The sequence below is a fragment of the Hippopotamus amphibius genome, chromosome 2 (genome assembly GCF_030028045.1).
Source record: "Hippopotamus amphibius kiboko isolate mHipAmp2 chromosome 2, mHipAmp2.hap2, whole genome shotgun sequence".
Taxonomy (NCBI): domain Eukaryota; kingdom Metazoa; phylum Chordata; class Mammalia; order Artiodactyla; family Hippopotamidae; genus Hippopotamus; species Hippopotamus amphibius.
In genome coordinates, this window is record NC_080187.1 from 95,484,304 (window position 1) to 95,499,670 (window position 15,367).

The 15,367-nt window shown below is 38.4% G+C and overlaps 1 protein-coding gene across 10 annotated transcripts in view; it reads right to left on the reverse strand.

The window, feature by feature from the left end:
• KDM4C (lysine demethylase 4C) overlaps positions 1 to 15,367 on the reverse strand; it is a 414,703-nt gene that overhangs the window by 170,865 nt on the left and 228,471 nt on the right. For 9 of the 10 annotated variants that reach the window (XR_009051206.1, XM_057720401.1, XM_057720400.1 and 6 more), the window contains 3 exons: positions 9,374 to 9,555; positions 7,514 to 7,727; positions 4,518 to 4,594 (listed from right to left, as the gene is read on the reverse strand). Coding sequence is in view for 8 of the 10 variants with exons in the window: in XM_057720401.1 (XP_057576384.1) it covers positions 4,518 to 4,594; positions 7,514 to 7,727; positions 9,374 to 9,555 (473 nt within the window). In the remaining 2 variants the exon portion in view is untranslated. Of the gene's footprint in view, positions 1 to 1,725; positions 1,790 to 4,517; positions 4,595 to 7,513; positions 7,728 to 9,373; positions 9,556 to 15,367 lie in introns of all 10 variants that reach the window. The other variant, XR_009051205.1, reaches the window with a different exon arrangement.

Genomic DNA, 15,367 nt, shown 5'->3' on the forward strand with positions numbered 1-15,367 from the left:
ATAAGTGGATGAAGTAAAGATATAGTAGCAAAATGAAACACGGTGAGGGCTAAACCAAAAACTCCTGGAAATGGTGAGCACACTGAAGGTCACAGATAAAGGCGCTACAAGTTCAGAAATGATCCAACACTATACCAGATGTTAGGGGTGTTGTACAGAGAAATGAGACAAAGTTCTGGCCTCCACTTACTTAAAAACTAACAGGACAGTTTGGTCCACAGCAAATTCCACACTTTAGAATTCATAAATAAAAAGACAGCTGCAGCACTATTTACAATAGCCAGGTCATGGAAACAACCTAAATGTCCAATGACAGATGAATGGATAAAGAAGATGTGGCACATATATACAATGGAATATCATTCAGCCATAAAAAGGAACGAAACTGGGTCATTTGTAGAGATGTGGATGGACCTAGAGTCCGTCATACAGAGTGAAGTAAGCCAGAAAGAGAAAAACAAATATCATATATTAACGCCTATATGTGGAATCCAGAAAAATGGTACAGATGAACCTACTTGCAGGGCAGGAACAGAGATGCAGATGTAGAAATCAGACATGTGGACACAGTAGGGGGAAGGGAAGGGTGGGACAAATTGGGAGATTGGGAGTGACATATATGCAATGCCGTGCATAGAACAGATAGCTAGTGGGAACATGCTATAAAGCACAGGAAGCTCAGCTCCCTCAGTGTTCTGTGATGACCTAGATGGGTGGGATGGGGGGGTGGGGGGTGGAGGGGGAAGGTCCAAGAGGGAGGGGGATATATGTATACATATAGCTGACTCACTTCATTTTACAGCAGAAACTAACACAATATTGTAAAGCAATTATACTCCAATAAAAATAAATAAATAAATACTATATGTGAGAGCAAACAAAAAAAAAAAGACAGCTAGTCTGTGAACATTGATTCCAGCCTTGTGTATATTCTCACCTACCAAGCCCAAGCTGAAGCTGATAGAACCTTCTAATGTATGAATCTATTTATTTAGTTATGGTCTGTGACTTTATGAAATAATCCCTGAGATGGCTTTGCTTTCAAAATTAAAATAATTGCTACTTATCTCTATGATATAGTTACTATTATAGTGTTCCTCTTTTTTCCCAGTTTTATTGAAATATGACATATTGTATAAGCTTAAGTTCTACAATGTGAGGATTTGATATATCCATATATTGATAAATAATTACCATAATAAGGTTAGTTAACACTACCATCACCTCACATAATTACCTTTGCATGTAGGGGGTGAGAGCATTTAAGATCTCCTCTCTTGGCAACTTTCAAGTATCTAATAAAGCACTGTCAACTTCAGTCACCATGCTATATACTAGATCCTCAGAATGTATTCATCTTATAACTGAAGTTTGTACCGTGACCACCGTTATCCATTTCACTCCCTCCCCCCCACCCCTGGCAATCACCAATCTACACTCAATCTATGAGTCCAGGTTTTTTTTAGATTCCACATATAAGTGAGAGCACACAGTATTTGCCTTTCCCTGACTTATTTCACTAAGCATAATGCCTTCGGGTTCATCCATGTTATCACAAATGGCAGGATTTCTTTCTTTTTTATGGCTGAATAATATTCACTGTACATATGTGTGTATATGTACACACACAACACTTTTTTTTTAATCCATTCACCCATCAACAGACACTCTTTTTAAGAAGAATCTTTAAAAAACAGAACTACAACACACAATTCTCACACATACCTTACGAAAATGAATACAAGGTGTTTCTGGCTACCCTCTTCTTACCCTCAGAATGTTCAAAGCACTAATCACAAAAGGAAACAAAATTAACTGAAACAATCACATTTGTTGTATAAACATATATCCCAAGCAAATTACACTCCTGGAGTATTTTGTATTCATGATGAATAAGATACGTTCACAAACTATGTTTAAAAAGAAAATCTCGGACTTCCTAGGTGGCACAGTGGTTAAGAATCCCCCTGCCAATGCAAGGGACACGGGTTCGATCCCTGCTCCAGGAAGATCCCACATGCCACGGAGCAACTAAGCCCGTGGGCCACAACTATTGAGCCTGTGCTCTAGAGCCCATGAGCCACAACTATTGAGCCCCCGTGCTGCAACTACTGAAGCCCATGAGCCTTAGAGCCCATGCTCCACAACAAGAGAAGCCACCGCAATGAGGAGCCCACACACCACAATGAAAAGTAGCCCCCACTCACTGCAAGTAGAGAAAGCCCGTGTGCAGCAGAGGAGACCCAATGCAGCCAATAATAAATAAATAAATAATAAATAAATAAATAAAGTTATTTAAAAAAAGAAAGAAAATCTCAGAAAATAAATAGTAATTAGAGTTAGTGAAATAAAAGCCCGCAATGAAATATCATTTGACCTCAGCTGCTTTGTTAGATTTCCTTTAGCTTTTTTAGAGCTTCCACTTATCAATAAAAGGAGGTCTGGGGCTCCTCTGGAACCTAAAACTGACACTGTGAGATTGATTCCTAAGAAGTCAAGTCTAAGTGTGCTTTCAAAATGCAATCATTCCAGCCACAAAATCCAAAGACTCATACTTAAGTGCTTAGTAAAAAATTAATATTTCAACACTCAATGCCACACTAAATAAGGGTGTTAAAGCCAAAATATCAATATTATCAGTTACTTCTCTACAATGCTTAAAATGAAATTCAATTATTTCTCAGGAGAAAAATTTAGAAATAGAGCTTCATGGGCAAAGTTCACTCAAAATGGATAAACTGAAAAAACAATTGACTCATGGTGAATTCGGATCATTTTCAATTAGAACTAAGAAATTATGTAGGTCTAAAAAAAATCGATGCAAAGCTGTATTCAAGAGCTCCCATTTTCACTGCAAGTTAAAAGAGATTTACATGGTATTAATATTAAAATACAAAAGGCACACTGTATTTTCAGAGGGTGTGGAGGGGTTAAGATTAATAGAAAGATGTTTTAAATCAGTTGCAGAGTGATTAAGTATTTCCTTCTGAAGACATGCTAAAGGAAAACAACATAATGGATCAGAAGCAGCCTTAGAATCAGGGTGACTGGCCTGGCCCTGGCTCTGCCATGCAAAGGACAATAGTACCTTGGGTAACAGGACTGCTCAGTGTGTGAGCACAGGAGCCAAGCAGTAACTGTGGACGGAACAGAGGACTCTTCATGCCTTGGTGAACTGGCTTAGAATCTCTCTAAATTATACTTCAGGGTGAATGAGGAGACATCACTGGTAAGACTGACTCTACAAGGCTTTACTTTCGCTCATAGGATAGGAATAGAACCAGCAAGGTAAGCAAGAGCTGAATATATTTACTATAGCAGGACTTTCCTGGCTGTTTTAAAGATGCTGTACATTTATATAGTTCTTGTTAGCATAATGATCACACCAAAGGAAATGTTATCTGGGCCCACTCATGAAAAGAATTCTTAAGTTGGAGCTATTACCTCTAACATCAAACAGGTCACATTATTTGGATAAAGTGTCCATATTTTGCCCCGTTTTCCCCTCACTACCCAAAGTGAATGCCAGCAATAAAATCATACAGAAAGACCTTCTCACGGATGCCTTTAATTTATAGTTACCACGTGTCTATTTCAACACTGAGAGCTAAACATACATAATCACGATGAATTTTCACCATGCAAAGCACTGTCCTTATATTGTCCTGCAGGTTTTAACTTCGGTGGCAAGGAAATTTAATTCATCGCCATTAGAGATCATTAGGGATAAAGCAGACGCTACTATTACGACCAAAACCAAGCGGAGCGTCTGCTCTGAGCTCTACAGTGAGAGATATACTCTTGAGAGCTGACCAGTCTCCATGTGCAATAATGTTCTGATTGATACCTCTTGAAAGAGAGTGTTTAAGAAAAATTAAGGTAGCACATGATCAAATGGCAAAATGGGGAACATGGTGGGTTAATGGAATGGAACACAATGCCTGGATGTAGGCTGAAGCTTCAACAAGGTCTTCAGGAAAAACAATGTAGGTGAAGAGAAATCTGTGTTCCCTAATTGGGGAATCATTTGTTGTTGAAGTTTCTTTCTCAGGTTCACAGCAATGCCTAGCACAGAATGCTCTAAAATTTGCCAAAGTATGATGTATGAATGAATAAGCGGGCAAGACTCACGCTAGTGGAATAGTTGTGAATTAGCTTGGTTTCCTGAGAGGTCACTGAAGATTCCCACCTTCACTGTTACTTAGAATACTTATTTTCAAGAATTGCAAAATAGAGCTGGGCAAGAACATGAAGCAACATCTTGGACGTGCTCTAATAAACTGGTAGTCTCCATAGGTTCCTGAGCAAAGCGTGATGCCTAGAAAAGTATTTAACATTTCCACAACAGATACAGAGCTACCAGGGATGATGATTTGGAAGGAGAAGACTAGAAACACAGGCAAGTGTGGAACTGCACACAAAAGCACGTGCACCATCTTACCTTACCACTAGATAAATGGACTCACAGTGGATCGAGTGAGAAGAGGAGTTAAAAGATATTAAAATAAGCCACTTACCGCTGTCCATGCATTTCTTTTGCACCGGGCACACAGCCATCCATCGCAGATCTCATGAGAAGGGATACCGTAACAACCTATAAAATAACAGTATGCATCCATCAATTATGTCTTCCGCATTTTGACAATATTACACATTTTAGCACCGAATGAATAAAATCAGAACAACGGTCTACCACACCATTTTTGATTCTCACTGCTTAGAACAAAACATAAGCAAGGCTGGCTCAAAGATACTTTGGGCTCTCATGCCTCACAGCTAAGAGGATTATCACTGCCATCTTCATAGTTCCCAGTGCTCACAATAGTGACCACAGGGAACACTGATGATAATGCTTGAATGGGCGGTAATAAAACTTCTACTAAACTGTTAAGTCTAGTCCTTTACTCATGCAAAACACTGTGCTGCAATTCATGAAGCAAAGTTTGGGGAAGTTTTAAAATGACACAATAAATAAACTTTGACATAATATTTATGTACATAAAATTATGTGCATAAAATTAATGTAATGTAAAACTACACTTCAAAAATTATGTTTAATTAGCTTTAATTTCAGTGATAGGGACAGAGGATGCACAATTCATGGTTAGTGATGAAGAGATGTCTTCAATTCTACTTGTCTATTCAGTACATGCCTGACTCAAAATAACAAAAGAGACAGCTGATAATGCAAATATATGTTGCAATTATATGGTATCAACAAATGTGTCACTCTGACTTTCTGAGAAAAGAGGGTTCTGAAAGATTTAAATGAGTAAAATTTAAAGGATTAATTTTTAATATCACATTTCTATAACATCTGACATGGGAAGAGAAAATAACAGAAACGTAATTACCCAAAGAAAAGCCTATCATAGTTAACCAAGACCATAAAGTGTTTCCCTCAAGCACATATTCATACAATACTATGGCTAAGTTGCATAAATAGTGCATTCTGGAGTCAAGATTACATCCTAACTTGTTTGTGAAAGGGTGCTTTGCCTCTCATATACACATAATCATGTAGAGTGAATGTGTGTATGTGTGCGCGTGTGTGTATGTGTACGTGTGTTACAAATTGACAGAAGTAAATAAGGAGTTTTATATAATGATATTTCAAGCACATCATGTTCAAATCCCTTGGGGAAGATGAAAGTATCCAATAAATAAATGCTAGATAGCCAGGCAATTCCAACCTTAATACAAGACTGGTATTACTCTGGGGTAAATACAGAAGGTAATGCCTTTATCATAAACCCTTCATACTACATTGACAGTCTCACACCATACATAAGAATGTCAATAGAACACGTGACTTGGTAAGAGCTGGAATTAAAATGCTTTAAAATAGAATTGCAATGTTTAATAGATCCATTTTATACATTTTAGAGGATTTACATGGTAGACAAATCTAAAAAAATGTATTTTCCACTTAACACAATCATGTAAAAACACCAAATTGAGACAGGTATGGAGCCTAACCATCTCAGTCTTGGGGGAAAACAACTTTAAGGACTATTTTCCCCAGAAGGCAATGAAGCTCTCCCCACTCTTTCAAAGAATAAAATTTTAACTCAATAATTAAACAGTAATTCCCCAACTCACCAAAAGAATACTCTTTTCTCTTTAAAAAGTTACGAAGGAAAATAGTCATGAATCAACAGTAGAGATTAAAATTCAGTTTTTAACATTTTTTTGGATTCCACATATGAGTTAGCATATGGTATTTGTTTTTCTCTCTCTGGCTTACTTCACTCTGTATGACAGACTTTAGGTCCATCCACCTCACTACAAATAACTCAATTTCATTCCTTTTTATGGCTGAGTAATATTCCATTGTTTATATGTGCCACATCTTCTTTATCCATTCACTTGTTGATGGGCATTTAAGTTGCTTCCATGTGCTGGCTGTTGTAAATAGCACTGCAATGAACATTGTGGTACATGTTTCTTTCTGGATTATGGTTTTCTCAGGGTATATGCCCAGTGGTGGGATTGCTGGGTCATATGGTAGTTCTATTTTTAGTTTTTTAAGGAACCTCCATACTGTTTTCCATAGTGGCTGTACCAACTTACATTCCCACCAACAGTGCAGGAAGGTTCCTTTTTCTCCACACCCTCTCCAGCATTTATTGTTTCTAGATTTTTTGATGATGGTTATTCTGACCGGTGTGAGGTGATACCTCATTGTGGCTTGGATTTGCATTTCTCTAATGATTAGCGATGTTGAGCATCTTTTCATGTGTTTGTTGGCCATCTGCATGTCTTCTTTGGAGAACTGTATATTTAGGTCTTCTGCCCATTTTTGGATTGGGTTATTTGCTTTTTTGGTATTAATGAACCCAGTGACAGGGCAAGGATAAAGATGCAGATGTAGAGAATGGACTTGAGGACACCAGGGTGGAGGGCGGCGGGGTGGGGGGGAGGTGAAGGAGAAGCTGGGACGAAGTGAGAGAGTAGTACTGACATATATACTCTACCAAATGTAAAACAGATAGCTAGTGGGAAGCTGCTGCATAACACAGGGAGATCAACTCAATGATGGGTGATGACTTAGAGGGCTGGGATAGGGAAGGTGGGAAGGAGTTGCAAGAGGAAGGGCATATGGGGATATATGTATAAACAGCTGAATCACTTTGTTGTACAGCAAAAACTGGCACAACAGTGTAAAGCAATTATATTCCAATAAAGGGCTTAAAAAATTCAGTTTTTACAAACTATATCTTAAAATAAGTAAAATTCAAGTATGTGAAAGATGTCCCACAATGACCCCACATTTGGACCCCAAACAAACAAAACCAGACCTGTTCTCCACTGATACCACATAAAATTGGAGGAAAAAGGATAATTACACCTATTCATACTTCCATTAGAAGAAATGTGAGAAAGAATGATCTAACCATTAATAATGCCAATAGTTCAATGTGATAGATTTGACAGGTTACAAAGGGGTGAGAAATAAAGACACTGTGAGGCACTGAAAAGCCAGTGATTAATGCGTGATAGACTCATTTACTTGCATGAACCCGTACGCAGCACTTTGCACAGGAAATCAGAAGACTTGTTCCATCTTCTTCCAGGAAGGCGTTAGGTGGAGAATATTCTATATTTTCTTCACTATAAATAAAACACATCTCTGGAATGAGGGGCTTAGTCTTTCCTCCTGAAGTAACCACTTCATCTAATTTTGTCTCCCATCTAGAATCATTTTCTTCATTGCTGCTATCCGGCTGAAAAACAGAATATTTCCACATGAGCGGAAAACATGGAAAAGAGCTCAGATCACTTGCTCTGGTCACTCAAATCTACTAATAGTAATAGCTGTCCATCCACTAACTTCCAGCTTCTGTGCTTCCTCTTGTTCTCCTTGACCCAACTACTAGCTCATCAATGACGCTCCTCAGGCCCCCATCCAGAAGCTAAGCTGTAGGAACGAGAGGATATTCTATACATCTGCTGGTACACCAAGTACCAAAACTAAAACTATGTTCTTAAACACACAGTTCATGAAAAGCATTGATTCTTCTGATGAACATTTTTTTGCTACTTTATTTGCACTAGGTTAACAGATCTGATTTCATTTACTGAGAATCTTACCTGGTTACACCTGAAGGAGTATCTTCATAGACCTCGGTGTTAATTTGTATAACAGTATTTAGGGAGTTTTTGAAGGCTTTTTGTCTCACCACAAAGTTTTAAAACATCAAGACAGAAAGATCTAGCAAATGTCATTAAATAACAAAGGATAATGTTCAAAACAGAAGCTGTCATCTCTCACCAAACTAATTAATGAACTATCTTATTATCCCCAGAGATGTTACATTAATAAATCTCCCCAAATCTTATAATTTTAGTTGAATTTTTTTAATTTTGGGGGAAATATATGGGCAGATTATGATATAGAAATAAGAATATAAAAGTAAGTTTTTCCAAGAAAACACAGAAATTTAATGACTAAATGGGAAACAAAAATAAGGGTAATCACTCACCAGTGTCACATTCAAAGACAAGTGAATGAGCTCTACTTACAAAGGTCTGAGAATGTAGCATATCACACATTTTCATGCTCTGAAACGTCTGAACAGAATTACTTAATGTGGAACTCTAAGAACAATGTGATCTTGAATAAAATATTTCTGATTCTCTTAGGGAAAATATAACCCATAATACAATGTTCACATCAATACACTTTATAACATATTGTATCTTAAAATGGATCTGGTAGTTTTACCCTTACCAGATTCCTAAAGGTCATTTTTGTGTGTGTGTTAGTGCTGGAGAATGTGGTCCTCTGCAACCTAAGATGCTACTGACATAACATATATGAAATGACATCTGAAAACAGTATCATGAATGGCTGGCTGCTGAGGGTGAACTGGACAATTCAGTCTGCAGTGAGTCCTGCTGTGTCTTCTGCATGTTCCACGTGGGAAGGTGAAAAGAGAGATTTTAAGTGTGGGCCCAGAACCAACATTTATATGATTGAGAGTAATATTTTCAAACATAAAGCAGAGACTAGATCTAAGTTCTCTCCTTGAAAGCTTACTGTTCTTAAGCTTTCAGTTCTGTGTTTCTTGGTGAAAGGGGTGGAAAGAATGGCTGGAATTGCCCCTTGACTGAAATAAACCAAGACATTCAAAACTGATAAAGCACTTTCAGAGAAAAGTCTCTCAAGTGGCACTCAGGAATTCGGTGTGCTGCTCTGTGACTGCCATTAGCCACACTAGTACTAATATCTTCCTTTCATGTGCGTACTGACCCTACAAGGAGTCACCTGTGTTTTCACAGTCACACAGAAGCGCCGCGGTGAAAGGAAACGTGGGCGGGGGGGGGGGGGGGGGGGGGCGGGGCGGGGCGGGGCCCTCCCCCCGGCTACCTTGTAGTAGGGCTTGAGCAGGGCACAGATGGCGCAGTGCGGCTCCATCCTGCCCATGGCCGTGTTGTACTCTTGCTCGGCCACAAAGTTTGGGGACTTCGTCTGCCAAAGGTGGACCAGAGGCTTTGCCCAAGACTCGGTTTCTTCCACTTCCTCCTCAATCGATGGAACCTCGGGCAGTTCTTAAGAGAGAGGGTATGAAAGCGCAGTGAGCAGGGGACTCAGGGAAAAAAAAAATAACCCTGATCATAAAAGAAGCACACATTCCAAAGTGCCTGTGATACTAATGTCAGACAGGAAACGTATTTTATCTTTCAAATATATTCTGAAATATATATTTTATTTCTTTTGAAAGAAACAGAATCTTCATCATCCTCATCACCAAAGGCTACCTCAGATCCGATGGCCAGACAAACCACCCTCCTTTCCACAGCTTCCCGTCCCTGCCAGGAATCACTAAACTACTCTCTCCTCTCAACTCCACTACTTCCGTGTTTCTTGTGCTACCATGACACCTCCCAGGGAAAAAGAGTTTATATGCATGAGATTATCTTCCAGCTAGCAGAGGAATTTGCTAGCCACTACCTGCCTTACCAATATTTTTAGTTTCCTGGCCTAACATAGTACATGATTTAATGAAAATTTATTAATTGTATTTCATTTAATTAACCTTCAGGTTCAAAATTCATGTAACTAACATTTACAGAGCACCTATCATGTGCCAGGCAACATGCTGCCATTATCCGGATATAAAACACAATCCCTATGCCAAATTTGTTCAGTATGATTTCCCCAGAGAGTCAAATCTCCTAAGCATGTATATCTGTTAACATGAAAGGGGCAGAGACCTATTCCACAGAAATGTCATTTTATAAAAATTTATAGAAGGCCAGAAAAACACAGGAAGACATAACAGGTTAAGAGGAAAAACTCCTCATGCCTATAGCAGAGGACAGTATATCAAAGTAGGTGGCAGCAACTGCAGCTGTATCTGGTACTTAATGTCTGCAGCTGTGATACACTCTAAACTTCCTCACCAGCAGCTGTCTCAGTGCTACAAATAAATACTGCAGAGCAATGTCCTCAAGTTCCAGGAGGGGTATGCCTGTGAACTAATGTGCCCCTGCCCTTGCCGTGCTGACTTACCTGTTTTAGAAAAAGTCAAAGTGCATTTGCTCAAGTGGAAAAACAGGAAGGGCAAAATGAGGTTGAAAAGCACTCAAAAGACATCAACCAACTGAAGCAAAAGGGAACGTTCCTGTTTCCATGGTGGTGGTGGTATCATCCTCCTCCTCATTATTATTATTATTTACAATGGAAAAGGCTTAGCATTCAGTCAGAGGCAGTGTTTGAAACAAAAGGTAAGAACCTTTGCCTACATTTGAAATAAAGTAATCTGACACTAAGCGTTAGGAGTTTCCACCTCAGTTTCCTTACAGTACACAATAGAAGATGTACTGTGAAGACTAAAATTTGACAAATGAAAGATGGGAGTAAAGTTAACCAGGAACCTGAAATACCATAAAGTCTAATGGCTAATATCTTCAACATATATACTAAAAATGAGATCTAAACTGAAAAAAAAAAAAATCCTTGGGTTTGAATAAATCGGATTCTACTTACTGGCTCACAATGAATTTATCATATCACTTCCTTTAATATAAAAGATTGAAACTCACAAGACAGATGATGCTCTTATTTCTCTAGGTGGTCATAAGTTAAGGTGACTAGTTCTCAAAATAGTTTTAGGGATGAAGGAAATACTATTTAATTCCTAAAAGCCTACTGAAAATGAACAAGAAGTAGGGGGAAAGAACAATTCTTAACAATGGAGCCAGAGAGCAGGAGGTGAGTGCCAAACCTTTAGCAAGACTTGATCTAGGACAGCCTGACACACCTTGAGCTTGTCCTTGGACTCAACACTGACCTCATGGAGGACCCTGCTCTACAGCTGTCCTTCCCCAAAATGAGGTCACATTCTGGCCCAAAGAGCATTTGTCTTCTTTCTGGATGCGCTCCAGGCCAGAGTATGCAAAGCAGCTCGGCAGCAATACTGTGCAGCCCCAAGTACAGGAACTGTCAGTCCAGAGACCTAGCTTGCTGGTTTTTTTTTTTTTTTTTTTTTTGCCTGCACCACACAGTTTGCAGGATCTTAGTGGCCTAGGAGCCACGGGAGTGAAAGCACTGAGTCCCAACCACTGGACAACCAGGGAACTCCCCCAAAGACCTAGCTTTAAATTCAAACTCTTTGATTCAGAAGGGCTTTGGCTTTCTGTAAGATAGATTCTGATATGGTGATCATTCCTTTCTCACCTACTTCAGGCTTTTTCCTCTTTAATATTAAAATGAAATAGTAAATGTAAAACTTCTTTTTAAACTCCAAAGTGCTAAAATTCTTTGTAAATTCTGAAGTGATATATAACGCATATATTACTACGTAAAATCCATCCAATTATCTTATTTTCACATACTCTGTTTGTCAATTCCACGCTGAATTTTATGAGGGGAAAAAGAGATAGCATTTAATCCTAAGTACATGATAATGATTATTCATATTTTAACTTAGTTTTAAAAGTCAAAAACATTGGCACATTCTTAAAGGTAAGTATGTTGTCTTCCTGAAATTATCTTATCAAATTATTCATCCCTCCTCTGTCTTCAAGAACTCTTGCTTACCTTTGCGTCATGGCATTGTTCAAACACAGACTAACCCTGGCTGTTGCCTTTCCCAGATTCATGATATTCATGTAAACTACAAGTCTTAAATATTCTAGGGAGCAAAGTATTTTCAGGGTATCTAAATACTCCCATCAGCCACCCAATTCCACAGGAAAATCCTCCCTTTCAGCCTCTAAACACTTTTCCTGTTTCCGGTCTCTTTTTAGTGTACCTTCATCCACTTACTTTTTTAAAAAATACTTTCTATCTTCCAATGTACAGAAGAGGGAAAATGGGGTTTGCATTGTAGCTTCTAAATGTTTTGATCATTTGGCATCACTATGCCTAGGAATTTCCTCTCTTTATCCTCTTCTTCAACTACAGGTGACTAATGAACCTCTAAAGTTACACTGTAATCTCGCTGGTATATATTTACCTCACTATATGATGCATTTTGTAAGATGTCAGGCAATGAAAATAGACCATACTGCTTTATAGATTTTTAGATTTTTTAAATATCAAATTAGTTCTCACAACATCTTCACAAAAGAGGAGGGCAGGGGCAGATATTAAACATACAAGGACATGGACACTGTAAGCATCCAATGAATACCAATGTTTTTATTACGATAATTATCTCTTTTATATATCAGCATAGCAACATTCAGAAGCTGTAAGTCTCGTTCTGAATGTCCCAGTTTGCTGCAGAGTCAAGAGAGAAAGAGGCAAAGGAAAGATCCCTTGGTGCAAATACATCAGAAGTTTGGGAAATCTGTGAAAGTGTTACCAGCATAGAACTCCCTTCTTTCCCAACTGTATTCTCAACGAGAACAAAAGAAAAGCTAATAGTGTAACAGCAGTTCCCAGAGTAAAGTCTGTGTACTCCAGGAGATAGACACAACACAATTCAATGGGGTCTGTATGGTCAAAAGTACTTTCATAATAACACGAAGAAGCAACTATACTCTAATAAAAATTACTTTTAAAAAAAACTGAAAAAAATAATAATACCACGAAGACGTTACTTGTCTGTGTCACCCTGTTGACATTTGTAATGGTGACACAAAAGCAATGACGGACAAAATTGTTGGTGCCTTAGCCTGAATCAAGGCAGTGGCACCAATGTAGTCGTTACATTCTTGACTATCTCAAACTTGCAGTTGGGGGTGGGGGGGGGGGGGGTGTTCTCTTAACAATGTCTTGATGAAGCAAAAAAAAAAAAAAAGGATCAATTTTATTAAATTTGTGATGAAATGGAAAGTATGCATAAAGTACTTCTGCTGCACACTGACATTCAATGGTTGTCTTCAGAAAAGCACATGTGCAATTAATTGAATTGCATGTTGAATGAGCTGCCTTTTTCATGAGATATCATTTTTACTTGAACGAATGGTGAACAGACAAACTATGGTTATTCAGACTTGGGTATCTGGCAGGAATGAAACTGAACTAAGAAAGCTGTCATTTTAATAAAAAGCTATTGACAGCATTTGTTGACAGTGGTGAAATTCAAGTTTCTGAGTCAAAATTAGAACTTTGGAAAGTTTGTATCCATTTTTGTGAGCTTAACAGCATCCCAATAATTAAAGCTATTTCTGATGGAACTGATGGTGATGATAACAAATGTAATAAAAAGACCTGTATGACACAGACCTTTGTTGACCAATGCATGATGTTATAAAACCATGTGTGCGTAGAAGAGCCATTCATAGTGTAAGACAAACCAATGAAATTTTAGCTTAATAGAGACCAAAAGGTTCACTGATGGAAATTAAGATTCCACGTTGTAACTAATCTTTAAAAAAACCACCATTTGTCAACTTTTATATAGTGTCAAAGAATATCCATAATTATCTGAAAAGGCTATTAAAATATTGCACCCCTTCTAACCATGTATCTCTGGGAAGCTGGACTTTCTTCAATATACCTCAACCAGGACAACATGGTCCAACATACTGAATGCAGAAGCACATGAGAATCCAATTTTTATTAAACCCAACATTAAAGAGCTCTGCAAAATACGTAAAACAACGCTGTTCTCTTTATTTTTATGATTTGGGAAAACTTTTTTTTATCAAAATAAATGTAACTTTATGCATTTATTATTGTTACTTTAAATTTTTCCCTGTTTTAACTTTCAGCAAAGAAGTACCATTAAGGTAAATCCACGGAAAGGGACAGGGGGCAAAGGGGCAAGGGGGCAAATGGGGTGGGGTAGGGAAGGGAACGGAAAGGAGGGGAGGGAGAAGAGGGGAGGGGAGGGAAGGGAGGGGAGGGAAGGGGAGGGAAAGGAGGGGAGGGGAGGGGACGGGAGGGGAGGGAAACGCAAAGAAAGGAGATGAAATGAAACCTCTTTGGGGTCCTCAAAATGTTTATGAGCATAAGGAGTCCTGAAGAAAAGACGGAGAATCACTGACATATACATGTTTAATATATATTACTATATATATATGCATAATATATATTTTTTCACTGAAAAGTATTAGTATCACAGAGTCACTGTTGAACAATATGACCCTAATAAAGCTGGTGTAGACTGTGTTCTCACAGCCAACCAAGAATCTCATAAACTGTTTTCCTCAATCGAGCAATGCTTAAGCAAAAACAAAAGTCAGTACTGCGAGGCCTTCTTTTCTCTAATTTCTTTCATTAAGGTCTGCAAGGTTTGCCAGCTATAGCAAAAGAAAAAAAATTCTATGCCAATAACCCTTAATTATCTTTTTTCTTGTGAGCCTCTTACTGCATGGCAGAAATCTAAACTCCTAGACTGTTACAGTTACAGAAACAGGCCCATTACTCTGTAGCAAGTACAGTACTGTCAAGAAAAGCATGAACCTAAGCACAGAGCAGTTCCTTAAATCTACATGAGCTCTCCTAAATCCACAGAAGCAAGTTACAACACAGCTCCAGACAACACGTTGTCAAGAACTCTGCCCTGAATACAGAAACATAAACGATGGCTTAAGCAGCCTCCTGTGAAGTACAGCGAGCCCCCTAATAAGCACTACTGTGCTGAGGGAACAGGGAGAACAGATACAACCTTGGATAAATGTACTTGAGTAACCCATTAAAAACGCTGCTGTCATATCAGCAGCACCTTCAATAGCTGCTTTCAAATTTTTCAATCGCCACATCACTAAAAAACAATCAGTTGTTTTATTCTATAAAAGAACTTGCCTGACTACAGACCAAGCACCAAGCTCCTGGAGCATGCATACAATATCCCAAACCGGTTGTTTCTAAGAGTATTAAAAATACTCTTTCTGACTTATACCTAGGAAAGCAAGCTTTTGCCTCTGAGTATTTCTGGCAGAATATTTCCACCCCCTGTCTTCT